General features: G+C 41.7%; 1 protein-coding gene across 3 annotated transcripts in view; it reads left to right on the top strand.

Annotated features, from left to right (window-relative positions):
- Positions 1–5,504: 5,504 nt before the first annotated feature.
- Positions 5,505–17,364, top strand: part of pvrl2l (PVR cell adhesion molecule related 2 like) — a 310,183-nt gene continuing 298,323 nt past the window's right edge. For all 3 annotated transcript variants that reach the window (XM_055055336.1, XM_055055335.1, XM_055055333.1), the window contains exon 1: positions 5,505–5,592. In XM_055055336.1, coding sequence (XP_054911311.1) covers positions 5,505–5,592 — 88 coding nt within the window. The remainder of the gene's footprint in view (positions 5,593–17,364) is intronic.

Genomic DNA, 17,364 nt, shown 5'->3' with positions numbered 1-17,364 from the left:
CTGGCGGATGACCCAGGTAGAAGTGTTAAAGTGACGAGGGTGGAGTTTATTCTCCTTGGAGAACACAGCGATCGGATGCCTTTAACAGCGGACAACGGGAAGGACGTAAAATGGAAACACATGACCTGCTGCTTTAATGAACAATCTGGATGTGACTATTTTCTGCCGTTTTCTTGACTTTGTTATTTTAGAGAACATTTTTATGTTCATCTGTCACATGGTGGAAGACTCCAAATGCAAGGAAAATATGCAGTGGAAAAAAAATAAACAGTGGAAACTCCACTTGTGAGGAAAACAATTATTAGATACACAGCAGATTAAAGTTTTCTTTAACGAGCGGAGAGGTCAGTCATTTTCCTCATAGGAATACCTCAATTATCAGATAGAAGCTAATAAATCACATAGTATGATTTCTAAAGAATGACATCATATTTTCTTGCATTAAATCTTTGATACAGCGGAGAAGCAGAACTCACTATCTGGTATAGAAATCTTTATTTACAGCTGTAGAGGTCGGACATTTCTGTCATCAAACTGTTTACTGATTGTCGTGCAGCCCATCCGTCCCGGTTCTGTGCAGATCTACAGTTTTTGCTCCTGGTTCCTGTAGGCAACTCTTTGGACTAGTCCATGGTGGAGAGGCTGGAGTCTGACTCAATGTGGGGAAACGGGTCTTTTCTACAGGTAATGAGTTGAAACTGGTGCATTAATAGAGGTAATGAGTGGAAGACATGAGGACTTAAAGATGAACTAACTCAGAATTTAACTTGGTGAAAGGAGATAAAATACTTCATGCAATAAAACACCAAATATTAAAAGAACCAAACACTGTGATTGACGAGATGTTTTTTTTTTTTTTTTTTGTCAGCCTCTCAGAATCAAGTTACATTTTAACTTGAATAATCTTATCAAATAGTAATTTTCGAAACATTTCCTGTGAAATGAATACTCAGGTTGGGTTTGCTTTGTGCTTTCAAGTTCAAAGTTGACGGTGTCCTTATTGTCCCAGAGGGATCATTTGTTTCCCAGCAGCCAGCAGAACAGGAACGAAAACTCACAACATACACAAAGTTACAATCTGAACGCCGGAAAACTTATAACTGATGGGAAATTCGACTTTGACCAGATTAATTCTGCTTTGTATCGGGGAATATCTGCATCCTGTTTGGACCAAACCAGTTATTTCTCAGTTTAAAGCTCGGATCTGCAGGACGGATCGGGCGGGACGGACCGGCCGGGACGGATCGGGCGGGACGGACCGGCCGGGACGGATTGGGCTTTCTTCCACGACCTGAGCTGATACAGAACACCTAAAGGTCCTAAAAGGAAGTTGTAGAAATTTTACTGTGTTTTAAAATATCCTGCAGGTGATATTTCTGTTTGACATTTAGAGACTCACAGCAGCAGATAAAAGAAAAGGTGAGAACAGTTTCAATAAAACCAAAATAAAACACTTTGGACACTGTCAACAAATCTGTTTTATTACAGATTTATAATCTGCAAAGAGATTCAACACAATGTAATTTATGTTTCCAACACGATTCTGATTGAATATTTTAATTTCAGGATATTGTCAAAACTATTTGAAAGTTAATAACCATCCCTCTCTTTGCGCCTTTCTTAATTTTTAATGTGGGCAAAGTGAAGATGAACAGCGAGTTCTGGGTATCAATTTCTGCCTGTTCTCCTGAATTCACATCCATAATTCTGCTTGAACTATTAATCATGTGCACTGACTGATCTGACTGAGGCGAGGAAGCATGCTTTGTATCAGAATAATAACTTTCCTTCACAGAAAGGCTTGGTGTTCTAATTCTACCTTAATATGAGAAAAACGGCTGGACTCTGGTGTGAATATTTGGTTCTGTTCGTGTTTCTGACTGGACCTCACAGCCTGTGCAGACACAGATTGGAAATTGCTTGGAGTTTCAAAAGCCAACTTTTAAAAAAAAAAATTCTGGAACATTTTTGAGTTTAATCTGTTAGTTGTTTTTCTTTATTTAATTTTTTTTCTTCTCCACAATGACTCTATATGCTGTCGTATCTTTGGGTCATGACCTTCAGTGTGGATGGGAGTGAGCTGATCTACGCTGAGCCCATATTTTGTCTATGTCTCTGAATTTTAGCCAAAAACTTTCAGCTTTACTACTATATTTGTTCACTTAAACACCACAGCTCACATTTCCCCTGGATGCTGTTGAAGTGATTTATCCACATAGTTTTGATTTTTGCAGACTGAGCAACGTCTAAACCATCAAATTCTGCCTCATCTCCACAATTTGTGAACAAAATAGGATTCTCAGTTAATCTCCTTCAACTTGTTTAAAGACGAACTTAAAACGTGCCTCAGCCGTCTTCAAAGACGTTCTCTTATCGTCGTAAACAGCAGGAGGATTTCAGTTTGTTTATTTCCAACTTCTGTGTGTTTGGACCGTTTCTGTCTTTAAAAAAACAAAAGGGCCCATCCATCTCGAGACTCTGAGACCCTCCGCTGCCCCCACACGCTCTGACAGCTGTTCCTCCTCCAACTGTTCCCACTTCCATGCCAGAATCTTCATCAGGAGTCACAATGTGAATCCAGGCATCATTTATGATTTCAAAAAACTGAAGTTACCTGATGTAGAGGCAACAAAAACAGAAACCAGAATATTTAACCAACAACCAGAGGAATTGGCTTCCAGGGTGTTGACAGTCGACAACATCTAAAAAGCCACCAAACAATCCGACATTCTGAATTAAGATCCATAAAGGATGACAGATGTTGAGGAATGTGACTGAATTTGATTTCTTGATTTTCTTGCTAAAACATTCATATTACTTGAACATTATCACAATTTGTCATGTTACAAACAAAAAAATTATAAAGGCAATGAGGTTTTATGTGTGCATCTGTATTCTGACTGGCCAAGTTAATTAAATCGTTTTTGGATATATTTTCACTTCCTTTGCTCACCTACAGAAATTTTTGTCCATTTTTTTTTTGCAAAATTGTTCAAACTTCATCAGTGCGAATGGAGAACTTCTCTGACTTGTACTTATAGTTTTGCTATAAGTAAAACTTATGTGATTCTATATTTTCCACCAATATTACTTGCTGCAACCAGGACTTATGTATTTACCTCATTTTCTCTTTTGTTCCTTTTTAAAAGCATAAAAATCACATTTTTCTCCACCTCCAGATATTCAGTGCTCTATTGAATGCTTTTTAGATTTACTTTTCTTTTCTGCAGACTTTAACTTTGTGTTGGTACCACAAGAACAAAGCTGTGCTGAGACAAAAGTCTGAGATTTTCTCGAAGGATCATTAGCATTTGAAGGCTAAATATGAAATAATATCTTAACTATGAGATGAGGCTTTATAACGGGCTTTTCAATTGTCTGCTGAGGCTATAAAAATAAACAGAAATAAGTGTATTTCCATCGTCTCCTGACATTTAAAGAAAAATAATTTATCCATCCCATTTCATTGGATTTGTGCTGGATTATACTGTTTTGAATTTATGACTAATTAGTTCATTTTTATCCCATAAGCCTATTTTTAACCAGCTCATTGTCTTCTTCTGAGAGCGGACGGGTTTATCTCTGCTTAGATTGTGTTTGCCAATGTTTCCAAAAACATCAAAGCATCTTTCTAGGAAACTTTGCATTTCAATTCTTAGAATCCTCAAGCAGAGAAACGAAGAATGCTCACTTCATCTTGGATAATCGGAAGAGCACAATTATGTGCAATGATAAAAACTTTAAGTGATCACTTTGGTCTTATACTTAGAAAGTATAAGCTGCTTCCCGGAGAGCCTGGCAGTATTCTGAGAACACAATGAAAGGTTATTAAAAACAGGATTTTATCCCTAAAATGTTTATTTTGAAATAAACCAAGACAAATCTGAATTCCAGACGGTCAGTATTTTGTTAATAAACCTGCTAACTGCATGAATTTTAACTTAAGGGTCAAAGGTCAGAAGGCTCTTAAGTGTACAATGATAAGCAGCTGAATCTTAATGTAGCTTTTCGAAGCCGCTGTGTCTTTAGATTCATGGCTTTTCATTTGAGTTCTGGATGGAAGATCATTTCTGATGTTCATGGATTTGTTTTCTAGAGAACAATTGGTGACCAAATACAAACAGCTTTATCGGATCTCTATAATTAATTTAAACTGAAAATATATACTCTATAAAATTACTAATGATACTAAACTGAAAATATATACTCTATAAAATTACTAATGATGGAAGTAATAAAGACGCCAGGAAGCTTTAAACGACTAATTTTCCAATCTGTTAGAGGAATGGAGAAGTTGTGTTGATTTGATCAGTTTTACTGTTTCCTCTCAAGACAAAGAAAAGATAATGAATATAGATCATCAATACTTTGGCCTTTATTCAATCAGATGCTGGTAAAAGGTTCCCTGATCTTCATCGTTTGAAGGTCTTCCTCACCTCCATATCTTGAGGTTCACACGAGTAAACATGGCACCAAATGTAAACTCTTCAGATTGTGTTAAACCATGTCCAGTGGCTCGGGGTCAACGAGTGACCCTGAGCAGAAAATGGAGGGATGAGGGAATTCCACCACAGATTAATAAAGTTTCCTTTTAAATCTACAAAATTGCACCAGCCGAAAAACTTTTATAAGTAAAACCATTTTTAATAAGAACACTGTGTTTCGTTTCAGAGTAAAAGGGATTAATAAATTAGTTTCATGAGCTTAAACCTTTCAGCCATGTCCAGTTTGACCAGAAAGAACTGGACACGCACCAGTGATTCCAGTTTTATTTTCTCTCCAACTATAATTAAAACATAAAATATATCCCTGTTGTATTTTTAAACAGGGAACTTATGCATTATTTTTTGTGATAATTTTGTTTGTATGGAGGAACAAAACCGAGTCTGTAAAATTACATTTTGTCTCGAAATTAAGACCAAGTAGGACTAAAAAACAAAGGAGAAAATATTTCAACTGGTATCTGTTCTGTTTCCGTTTATCTGAATAAATCATTACGTCTGTGATTAATCAGCCAAACATTTTCTCTTCTTCTCCTCTTCCTCTTCCTCTCCTCTCCGCTTTTCGGCTGAAGTCCTCTTGGTGACGCTCTGCTGACATCACTCGGATGTTCCCCACTCAGCTCTGCGCATCAAACCCACGGAGCTCCTGCGACTCTCTCACACTCCGTCCACACTTTGTTCTCCGGCTGCTGCTCTCGCCGCTGTCCGCCAGACACGCTCCCGCCGCGGCTACCTGTGCGCACTGCGGCCGGGCCACACGGGGGAGGGGTCGCGCTCCTTCCCGTCATTAAGACTCTGAGCGGATCTGCGCTCGGTCCGGAATCAGGAGGAGGACGCGCTGAGCTGCGGGAGGAAAGGAGGAGGAGAGAGAGAAGTTGACTGGTTTGAAAGCAGGCGATCTGAACTGAGTTGTAAGTTTGTGAGCGGGCTGCCGGAGGAATAACTCGGAGTCCGGTCTTGGCACACCTCGGTGTTCTGGATATTTACCTCCAGTGCAGAAGAATGGCGAGAGATTACGCAGCGCGCTGCCCGCGCTCCCCGGAGCGGAACGCCTGGATGGTGGCAGCGGTGATCATTCTGGCTGCTCAAGGTAAGCAGAACCGAACCGAACCGAGCCGAGCTGGGTATCAGCGGGGCTGAGTCCTGCTGCGCCGCGCGCTCTGGATCACGGCTGATCTCCGGACTTTCCAGCCGCGCATTCTCCGCTCATGTTCACAGTCACGTCTCTGCTGATGTCTGCCTGTAAAAGTTTCTGATCCCGCTTTCCCTCCGCCAGATCGCAGCTGAGTTTCAGCTGGGGTCTTGACATGCGAGGCGTGGCGTGGTTTTTGTCCTAATTCCTGGCTGCTTCCTCTGCAGGTGACTGCTCAGGAAACCTAATCCCCTCTGAGCCTCTACAAACCCCTTCATGCACGGCTGACCTGCAGTCTGTTTACCTGCAGAGGGAGACGCGTGTGCGGTCAAACGGGACAGCAGCTTATTATCCCCGTTAGAACAATGATGGAAATCGGAGCAACAGGGTGAAGATGGGGAGCTGCGCTTCCACTGCCTGCTCTATAGAAACCTCGCCTCAATAATTAAATGCTTAGTTAAGGAAAATGCACGATCATACTTGGATACAAATGGCATAGGTGGCTCATACAAAATGTTCCTTATCTGCACCATCTCACCATGAATCGTTCAGTAAAATATGCAGAGTGGAGTGGATCACTTTGGTTTTCCTGTTGACCAACAGATGCTTCTCAGCTGCACCAATCATGACCCATTATCTGCAGTTCTGCTGCTACGGGTCAAAAAGAGTCAAAGAAACATTATAAATGAATCCTGTGGCTCGTTAATGGATCACTAATGACCAACTTGAGAGAACACTGGTAAGAAAGGATAAAAAAAAAAAAAAACTCCAAAAACCGATGCCTTGGACTTGTCTATAAGCTGTTTTGATGTTGCGCAAAGAGAATTATTACATTTTAATAAAGAACCACAGGCCCTCTAAGTACGGTGGAGGATCTGTGATGGTGTGGGCCTGAGAGACCATCATCTGCTTATCCTCTCAGCGTCACGGGAATGTTTGGTGTTTATCTGTATCATTATGGGTTAGGGTTAGAGCAACAAACACGCACACGCACACACACACACACGCACACCCCCCCCCCCCCCCCCACACACACACACACACACACACACACACACACACACACACACACACGCACGTGTAATCTTGAGAGAACAGTGTATCAGTTGGACTGTGTGAAGAAGCTGGAGTACCTGGAAAGATGCCAGGTAGGGATTTGAACCCAAGACCTTCTGCAAAGCAGCAGGTTAACCAGAAATCACCAGCTGCTCATCTGAAACTGAAACAAGCCGAGTCTGTCAGCAGTGATATGAAACTTGTTCAAATCAACAGAAATCATTCAGCCGTCTTGAAGTCAATATTATTCCATTTCTCTCAGTTCAGTGGAAAAAAAACAACCAAAACTGAAAGTTAAAGTTGAATTTTCTGAAATGTTTGTCTGACATTTTGCTACTGCAGTAAAAATAAAAAAAAGTTTTCACATTTTTACTGAGAAGCAGTAAATTTGTCCACCAGTATGAAGCCTCCTTGGCTTCCTGAAATGTTTTTCTGTAATATTTCAGCTCCACTCCAGACGTCTGAAGAACAACATGCCACTGTTGGTCATCAGCCGATCAGATAGGGATCAAAATCAGACATTTTTTCTCACGCTGACAAAATACTGAACAAATCTCTTTGTAGATTTATCAACAAAGGGTTACTTGTGGAGTCAAATGTACAGTCATAACGGTTGAAGATGTCCACTGATGCATAACTGGAAAAATCTTGTTTGTATTTATTTAATGATGGATTCCAAAGTGCAGCCTGTCAAAGTCCCTGCAGTTCAGTTTCATGATTCAGTTATTGAATCCAAACAGCTTAAACAAAAGCCTGCTTATGTTTTCTACCTTCAAAATAAAAGCAGAAAACTGTTTTCCCTGTTAAAGTCTAATCGATGCATCTGGACTGAAACTAGTCAGGGTTTCAGTGTTTCCTCCACATCCTGCAGCCTGCTGCAGCGTTTCCAGCAGCAGCCAGTCACGCTAAACATATTGGCATAAGAATTTGTTTTCCTGTTCATAGTCAGCAGAAATCTGCCCCGACTGTTGCTTCCACCTGGGTGTAACTCGTATCGTCTGTCAGAGCTGTCCCCGAATTGTCACAGAGGAAACAGAAGATGGGTCATATTGGAGCCGTGTCATCTCTCACGCTGTCTCTCCGCCGAGGCGCCCCTCAGAGATCAAAGCGGCTGGGAGGGCAGGATGTTTCAGGGCTGGGAGCCCCGCTGCCTTTATCCGCAGCATCTTTTGGTTTAGGAGCTGCGCCCAACGCTTCTCTTTTCTGGGTGAAGGTTTGACCTTGAAGGGGAACTAGCTGTGAACTTCCTCCTCATGTTTGTGTAACACATGAGGGCTGCGATGCTGCTGCAGGCTGGGCTGCACAGGTTGGTGGAAGGATGACAGCCGCTCGGCTGAGACGCCGGCTACATCCAGTTGCCTGAGAGCTGTCAGATTATTGTGACAGCATCCCCACAGGTTATGATTTAATTTGAGCACGCAACAACACAACTGTCTTGTTGGAGGAGGAGAAATCCTCAGCGCCCATTTCACCCACCACAGCCGCAGGAGATGCAGGTGAACGCAAACGTTGGTTTTTCCTGGCATCTGAAGCAGTTTTCTGCAGAATTTTCTCTTTCTGCCTTTTCTGTGACTGACATGGTGATGACATGATTAGGTACAGCAGAAATACTGCGGGTTTGTTTGTGTGATCACACCTGTGATATTGTTTGTTTTGAAACACCTGAATGACAGAAATAAAACCGAAACCTTCAGTCTCCTGTTCTTACTTGCTCCCTGAAACAGACGTTAAAAGCAGCAGAGAAGCCATAATGTTGGAAGAACCAGGTTAACCTTGAGTTGAAAAAAGTGTAAAACGGGGTCGAGTGGATCTCCTTCTGCAGCAGTGATAATTAAGTCACTTCAGGTGCCCCTCTCCTCCGAGGCTGGGCTCTTTGGGCTCCATCCTGCTCTGAAATGTCAGCCATGATGAGTCCCCTCGTCGGCTCGCTGGAGACGAACGGTTGATTAGCTTATCACTTGGAGAGCAGGCGGCCGATGATTATCGCCCTCGCAGCGCCGCGGCCTGATTATTGAGAGTCATTAATGACTCATGGTCGCTTTGCATTGCAACGTGTTGTTGTTTTGCATATTCATGCATGTATGTGCATTCCAGTGGTCCGTTCTGGTTTCCCCTCCATTTGAAGACTTGATCTGGAGCTTCTCTGCTTTGGCATTTTCAGTTTTTCCTTTGGGTTAATGGATTCCTACGACTTTATGCATGTTTTTATAAAATGAACAACATAAATATGACTTGTGCTGAGCTGCACTTTGTGAAAGGCGCTTTGAATATGCAAACCTACTTAATTGATGGTTACTGTACATCTAAGTGATCTCCTTATAGTGTCAATATAATAATGTGTGTCTTCCCTCTGCTGAAGCAGTTATGATCTAAACCATTTATGCTTAAGATGCTCAACCAAGATCAGCCTTGACTTGCACTTGTTCTTCAAGGACTCAAACTTGGACTTTGACTCAAGTTTTCAGGTTTAAATTCTTTTATCCAACTAAAAGCTTCTCAGTGTAGATTTATTTAGTTCTTTCCTAATAATCCTGAAAATTGTTTGAGTCAAATTGGTATGAAGACAATAAACCACATTTACTATAGATAACACTGCAGACTTGAAGTGTTGGTGTCTTATTTGAGCTATTTTCATATATATATATATATGTACACAGAAGTGTTTGAGAAGTCTTGAATAAAAACAGTCTTCCAGCAGATGCTAAAACTTTCACTGGTCTTCAGATCTGAATTTCTAACATACATTAAACGTCTCTGTCAGCAGATATGGAGGCTTGAATCTGATGAGAGATTTCTTGTTTCAGCTGTTGGAGACCTGGTCCCAGTCTTAGATTTGTAAAAAAAAAAATAAAAATAAAGACTTTTGAAAATCTCTGGAAAGTTTTTTTTTCCATCTTTCCACAAAAACATGTAAAATTACATCCAACATTCTTCCTCAAGACAAGAGAAAAATCTCAAAACAATCATCAGCGTCACTCCTTGGACCACTTCCAGGAGATGAGATGGATTGATAATGAAGCGAATGAAAATACAGACCATTTTATTGCTTTAATTAAAATTCATAACCAAGCTCTGCTTTTGGAGACGCATCTGTGAGCGGCTCGGTTGCGGCCGGCTGTTCGCTGCAGATCGCTCCTCTTCGCTCTTCTTCGCTGCATAATGGTGCTGCTGATTAGTTCTTGGAGGAAAACCTACAGGCTGAAATATTGCTATCCAAAGAATTTATGACCAAACAAACTGATGAAATTTAGCTCCAGCATTCACAGCTACACAGCCCTGAAGTTTAAGTTGGAAGGTTTTGATGTGAGGGACGTGTTTTGGAGATAGCTGTATTTTTGTTTTGATTTGCTTTTCCTGAGAAATAATTTTGATTCCAAACTGTATTAAAATGTCTGTAAACATGTAAAGAAGCTTCAAATTTACAATGCAATCCAGTGGCGCCCATCCTGCCGGCATCCTGCATGTTTTAGTTCTGTCCCTGGTTTAACACACCTGGATCAAATGATGACTCGTTAGAAGAACACTGACATGCTGAAAAGGTTGTTGGTACCAACAGGGAGAGAACCAAAACCTGCAGGATGCCAGCCCTGCAGGACCGACTTTGGACACCTCTGATATATTATTTGGGATTCCTCAACCATGCATGAAGCTTTCACCTGCTCCATCCTGCAGCTCAGTGACTCCGCTGTACCAAACCTCTTTCGGAAAGTCCTTCACGCTGGGACTTGGACGCCTTCTGGCTGTCTGTTTTTGGACAGAACCGAGGCGGGCGGCGTGGGGTGTGGTTGTCAACCTGCCACTGTGACGCTTCTGGGCCTCCAAGGTTGAGAGCAAATCGTAAAGGTCGACTTGTGTGAGGGAGAGGCGGCTTTGCGGCTTCAGGGTGATGCAGTGATGGCAGATCGTCTGGGATTTAAACGTGTCAGCAACACATTTTCACCCTTAAGGTTTTAATTGCATGAACTGAGCAGTGCAGAGAGGGATACTGTATGAAAAACGTTCCATACAAAAATATACAAACATTTCCATCAACTCTAAAATGGATTTTTACGATGGTTTAAGTTAATCATGTTTAATTTATTCACATTTTGGTGAATCCAAAAGTGACATTGTCTGTACATTCTGTTATATAAAGAGTGTAAAATGCATTGTATAAAAATAATACATTTCAAACATTGATTGATAAAGTAGAAAATCCTGAAGAACACCTGGGAAGTTTTAAATTTCCTTCAGATTTCTACGGTTCATTTATCCATATTTTGTGGATTTTGAGTCCGTTCCTCTGGGATGATCGTCTTTAAGAATCGGTGGTGGCTGATGTGGGATGTCTGACTGGTTCTGGATCAGCCCTACTGGTTGACGTAGACTCCATGCTTCCTGTGGTTCTCTCCACGTCTTTATTTAAGGAGTGCAGCAGCGGATCATCATCACCTTGACTGTGACGATTGGTCTGTGGCGGCTCAAGGATGGACTTCCCTTTACAGGAACTGTCACAGTTCTTCCTCCTGATCACGAGGACAAACTGTTGCCACTAACTGTTCATATTAAGGTTTCTGTTTTTCCTACATGAGCTGTCATGTCTGAAGCTTCTGGACCAGAAACATCTGACAGCTTCAACTTATCTTGGTGTTTATTAAAATGACGTTTTTTTTTTTATTACAGCCTTTTCTCTGCCAATTTTCAAACATTATCATTGTTATTGGACCAAGTTCCTGTTCATAGTTGTCTAATTGTGATTCTTGTGGCGACTTTGAGAAGTAAACTGGAATGATTTGTTGGATATTTTTGCACACTTCAGTCAAACAGCTGCAAAAGGTCAAAATAATGTAAAGCTAATCACAAAATGCATAACGGCAAGTTTGTTTGAAAGTCTGAATAACTGCAGACAGCTCAACATCCCAAACCTCCAACCTGGGTCAACCTGCAGACCTGCATCATTACAATGTAACTAACTTGTCTTTTTTATTATTATTACAAAATGTTTCTCTCTTTTAACTGGAGACATCAAAAGAGAGACTTCATTTTATGTGCAGCAGAAAGTCTCGTGTTCAGTGAGGATTCCTAGTTTCACTTGTTTCTTGGTTTTGGCCCTGGCGGCTCTTCGGCCTCAGATTGTTGTTTACTTTGCTGGTGGTGAGAGATGCAGCTTCTGCAGGGTGGATCTCTCCTGATTCTTCTGTTGCACCAACGCGTGCTTTTATTTTGTTGTTGTTTCCGATTGGTCTGGTGGAATCAGGGTGAGGATTTTGTGTTCTGTGCGGCTGCAGCTTGCTGAATGCCCACAGAGCAGCTTTTAATCCATCACTTTACCCGCCGCAAGTCAGAGTACGAGTCAGCACATTTTCTTTTCCTTCCTTTTTAGTTCTTTCTTTTTGAAGGATCAGAATCGTAAGCAAATTCCACATCAGGCTCTTTGGAAATAAACCATATCATGGCTAACACCTTGGCACCTCTTTGTGATTCCTGGGCAAACAGGTGTCAGAGGGACAGGGGATTACTGAGCGGCGCAACAGGAGCGGAGCCATGAATCACAATGGAGCTGATCGCGGATGGCCAGAGGAAAGCTTCTGCGTTTTGCTCTCAGGGGTTTTAGTCATCTCTCTGCATCATGAACATCGTCACAGACGTTTGAAAAACACCCAACCTCTCCTGTGTTCTCAATCAATGCTGCTTCCTCTCTCTGGTTTTTTACTTTTGCCTCCATGCCGGGTGGGAAAAAACACACAACTTCCAGCGGGGGCTTTCCAGGCTTTCAAACCAGGCTCATTCTATTCATTTTCTCTTTCCTTTATTCCTCCCCTCTCACTCGCTCTGTCTCATTCTCTCCCTTCCTTTCTCTCTCATTCTTCTGCTCACGACCCGCTCCGAGCCAGCCGGGCTGGCTGCGGCTCCATCCCAGCTCCCGAGTGGAGGCCCTTTTGTTGGCTCAGCTTTTGGTGGAATTAAAAGGGGTGCCAGCCGCCCCCTTTCCCCTCCTCCCTGCCTCTCTCTCTGCTGCTCCCAGCTCCTCCAGCCCTCATTGTTTGGAAAGGGAAGGGATTCAGAAAGTGTGAAACTGTTTAGACAAGCATCTCTGCTCTGTCTGCTCTAGGAGTGGAGTCGTCCTTCTCCCGTTTCAGCCGCCGCTTCCTTCCCAGATAGTTTGCTGGTGACAAAATGAAAATGACTTGAACCCTCTGTGTGGGAGTGCAGCAGTGGATCAGGCTGCGATGTGACTCTGTGACATTTCCTGTTGTACCCATGTGGGCGATTTAATAAGCGCAGTAACATTTGTTTGCCTCACTCACATCATTATAAAGCCTTTAGGCAGGGCTTCCTCCTGTGGAGAGACGGGAAGAGAGACGTTTAAACTGGGAACCGCGGGAGCCCAAACCGATGCGCGTTTGCAGATTTACAACTTGGAATTTACACGGTGGCTAAACGGAGGTGCAAAGGAAACATCCTGGATGATGTGCAAACGCTAATGAGAGACGGCAATTTAAAATGTCAACGATGGGACCCAGTAGAGCTGACATTACTCATGCAGAAAGCAGATTTCTTTCTCACCCCCGTAACATTTGTTTGTAATCAGCGGTATGTTGGGATGAAATATCAGAGTAGGTGGAATAGAATTAGCAGACATTATTGCAATTAAACACTTCAGGAGTGTGATTAGAGAGGAACCACTTCAGCAGGAATGTTACAAATGTAGAACTTGGTCTATTTTTTATCCACTGTCTGTTCAAAAACTCCCATTAATACAAACCTTTTTACTGTACAGTCTTTTTTTACATTTTACTGTCACAAACTCAGAATAACTCAGAAACTGTTCTGCATATTTATTCACATCCCCTTTTCTTTTTCATGGTATTATTATTATTATTATTATTATTATTATTATTATTATTATTATTATTATTATCATCAGATCTGCAAACTTATGGCTTTCAGACTTAAATGGAAAAGACCAAAAGCCTCCTGGTGACTCTGGAGGAGATGCAGTGATAAATGGCTCGGGTAGCTGAATCTGTTGACAGCTTTTCGTCGAGCATTCCACCAATCTGGGCTTGATGAGAAACAGACTAGAATAAAATAATTATTTTACCACAAGCCATGTAGGAAACATAGAAAACATGTGAAAAAAGGTTCTCAAATTATGTCAAAATTCAGCTTTTATTTGGCCGAAATGCAAAAAACAAAACAAAAAAAAAAGCTAACGCTGCACGTCTCTCTGACACAGCAGCAACAAACTCTATGCATGATTCCTTTTAAAGGTTTGGGACATGACGTATGTTGATAGGTACAGATCGATCCTGGGACAAAACCTTTTAGTCGTGTCCAGCAGGACAGCAAAAACCTACGGTGGCCCTGAGGTGCAAAAAACTTCAGCAAATCAAAAGCACAAATATAATTTACAAAAACACAACAACCTTTACAAAGCACAATTACAAATTTCAAAACCGCTACAACATTAACAAAACAGAAAGGACATGTCCCAGTTGGAGACCTGAGACATCACTGATTGGACGACGGTCATCGGCCTTTGATGCCATATAGCGTCCGCCATATTGAAAGTGTCTTATCTGCCAGCAAGCAAATACAAGTTAATGGACCGAACTTCGTAAAGTGCCGTTCTTCAAAATATTGACTCAGCATGGAAACACAGACATTGTAGAGATGATCTGGGAAACAGAAGTCTGAAGAAAAACAGCTCAGAGCCGGCGTAAAAACCAGCAGAAAACATGTTTATGTGCCAGAATGGTGCAATTAAAATCCAGACCAAAAACATTCTGAGAATTTTCTTGCAAAGCCTGAATATTGATTGTGTTTTTACTGAATCAGACTGACCTTAAACTACTTTACAAGCATAACTGACAGAAATGCTGTCCTGCAGATGTGCACATCTGGAAGAAACACATAAAACAAGACTTCAGTTTTAATAGGAGAGAATGGCCAAATATTAAGGCTTGCTTTTCTTTTCAAAATTGTATTCATTAAAAAGAATAAAACAGATTTCATTTACCTTCAGAGGTGCACTAACGTTTATTGATCTGCCTCATCAAACCCCAATAAAATATGCGGAGCTCTTGGCTGAAATGGGCGTAAATATTACAAAGCTGGTCATGTGTAAATACTTTGGCAAAGTATTGGTTGTATTTCCATATTTTGCATTAAAACAGTAAAATTTAAGCTTCTTAAAGTCATGTGAAGTTGCTGTGTGGTGCAGTACAGGGCTCAGGGTTCTGCTTTCATTAGTGTCTGAATTATGAAAGCTCTACACATGTCAGTCTTGCATAAATCATGAGTCTATGAGGCATGTTACAATTAATGAAATATAAATTGATCTCATGATTCCAGTAGAAGTAACTTGTCTTTCCTCTGACAGTCTGCAGTTTTCCTGTCCGAATAACTGCATGACGCCATTGTTCAGCACCTTATTATGATTAGAGGGAATCACACTCGAAGTGAAACATCTTTCCTGGCTCAGGAAGTTCGGATCCAAGAAGTCTACATGATCTTGAGAGTGAGTTTCCTTCCTGGCTCAAGTCGGAGCATTAGAAAGGTCGGCCATTGTTAACTGTCCCTGAAAAGTGACAATACTGCTGAACCGTCATCCTCTGACTGGAGGAGACAAACGTCCTTCAGGAACTCATCCAGATTTCCTCCAGAGATGGTCCTTCTGCAGGACCGTCTCTGGTTCTGGTTGGATCATATTTTCAGCTACCAGAGGTCTGGATGGTCCTATGGTGATTGTACTGATCCCTGTACAATAAAGTCGACAAGCTCTTGTTAAACGATGTATATATATATATATATATATATATATATATATATATATATATATATATATATATATATTATATATATATATATGAGAGAACCACTGTCCAGGACGAAATAACTAAGATCCATAAATACATCAGGGACAAAGCCTCAACAGACAATGTGCTCAGTGAATGTCTCAGACAAAAGGGAACGGAGGTTGAGGTGCCAGAGATACTATGGCAGAGATACCCTGCCATAGTTCCCATAGTCACTGATATGGCAACCAGTGAGCATCTCCTTGGTATATGCCACATTTGATGGACACTTGTGCAAGTGGTTTGCAGTTGGCTTCAAGGGTGGTTTTCCACAGCGTCATTGAGTTTGCAATGAAGGCTCTCAGATCCTGTTGATGTTATACATGTCTAGGCATTCAATGATCCAAGTATGCGGCATTGAGTCATAGGCTTTCTTGTAATCGATCCAAGCCATGCACAGGTTGGTGTGTCGGGTTTGCAGTCTCGGGCAACTGTGCGGTCTACGAGGAGTTGGTGTTTGGCTCCTCTGGTATTTACCGATACCCTTCTGTGCCGTGCTCATGTGTTTATCCATGTGTTTGCTTATCTTGGCCGCTATGATGCCTGACATGAGCTTCCAGGTTGTGGAGAGGCAGGTTATTGGTCGGTAGTTGGGTGGGACTGGACCCTTTGATGTATCCTTCTGGATTAGGATTGTCCGTCCTTCAGTTAACCATTCAGGGTGAGTCCCACTTTGTAGCAGCTGGTTCATTTGGGCTGCCAGTCGCTCATGGAGAGCAGTGAGTTTCTTTAGCCAGTAGGCATGGATCATGTCAGGCCCTGGTTCTGTCCAGTTTTTCATACCTGAGACTCTTTCTTGAACATCTGTCGCAGTGATGGTTACCGGGGCTTGTTCAGGGAGGTTGCTGTGGTCCTCTCGTAGAGAGATCAGCTTGGAGCCTCTGTTTAGCAGTTTCAAGTGCTTCAGGTATGGGCATCTGCCTGTACTTTCTGGGTACTGGTCTTTTCATTGCACCCTTGTGGAGCTCTGACAGTTGGCTCACTTCACTCCTTTTTACCTTATTTTAGCCTCTAACCGTCTTTTCCATGGTGGGTATTGGGTCTCATGGTTGCTCTTATAGCCAAGTATCTCAAGGAGATACTGATGCTGAGTTGTAGATCAGCTCATTGGTTTCTGTTATGGTGTTGGTAGGGATCGTTCTCAATGCTGCATTCACATTCTCAATGAGACTTTCTGATGGTACTTCACTCAGCCGTTGTAATTAGCTGAGAGAAGTATATATATATATATATATATATATATATATATATATATATATATATATATAATATATATATATATATATGGTCCCCTGCCAGAGTTACCATAGTCACTGATAACTATGGCAACCAGTGACAGTTTAAAAGCCCACTGACATTTTCTGAAACTATGACATCACAATGTGACTCCAAAGGCAGAATTCTGACATCACCAGCGATTATAAAAGTTCCTCACATCGATCTACTGATGTCACAACCTGTTAGCAGCCGTTGGTGATACGTTCGTCTTGAGAGTTCGTTTAGCAGTTCACAGTAAGATCTTCAACTTTGTTTGGTGCTCATTTCTTTAGGAGATTGACATCAAACTAAACTTGAAATTTTATCCAGATTCTAGAAAAGTGATTTTAATTTACGACCCGAATCAACAAAAGGATACAATGCAGTCCAACCAACAGACAGTGGAAGAGGTCGCATCCAACAACATTGTGGAAAGGGAGTTACAAACACCCAAGCCACCCAAGCGCAAAAAGAAGAAGATGTCATTTGCAGTGTGGTGGGAGCTGCACGCAGCTGAGGAGCTGAAGAAGTCTGCCGAGAATATCGCACTGCAGGACTCTTCAATGCCAGCTGAAAA

Source organism: Poeciliopsis prolifica, unplaced genomic scaffold, assembly GCF_027474105.1.
Source record: "Poeciliopsis prolifica strain line A6 unplaced genomic scaffold, Auburn_PproV2 SCAFFOLD041, whole genome shotgun sequence".
Classification (NCBI taxonomy): domain Eukaryota; kingdom Metazoa; phylum Chordata; class Actinopteri; order Cyprinodontiformes; family Poeciliidae; genus Poeciliopsis; species Poeciliopsis prolifica.
Note: the sequence above shows the minus strand (reverse complement) of the source record. Positions and strands in the feature narration are given on the sequence as shown.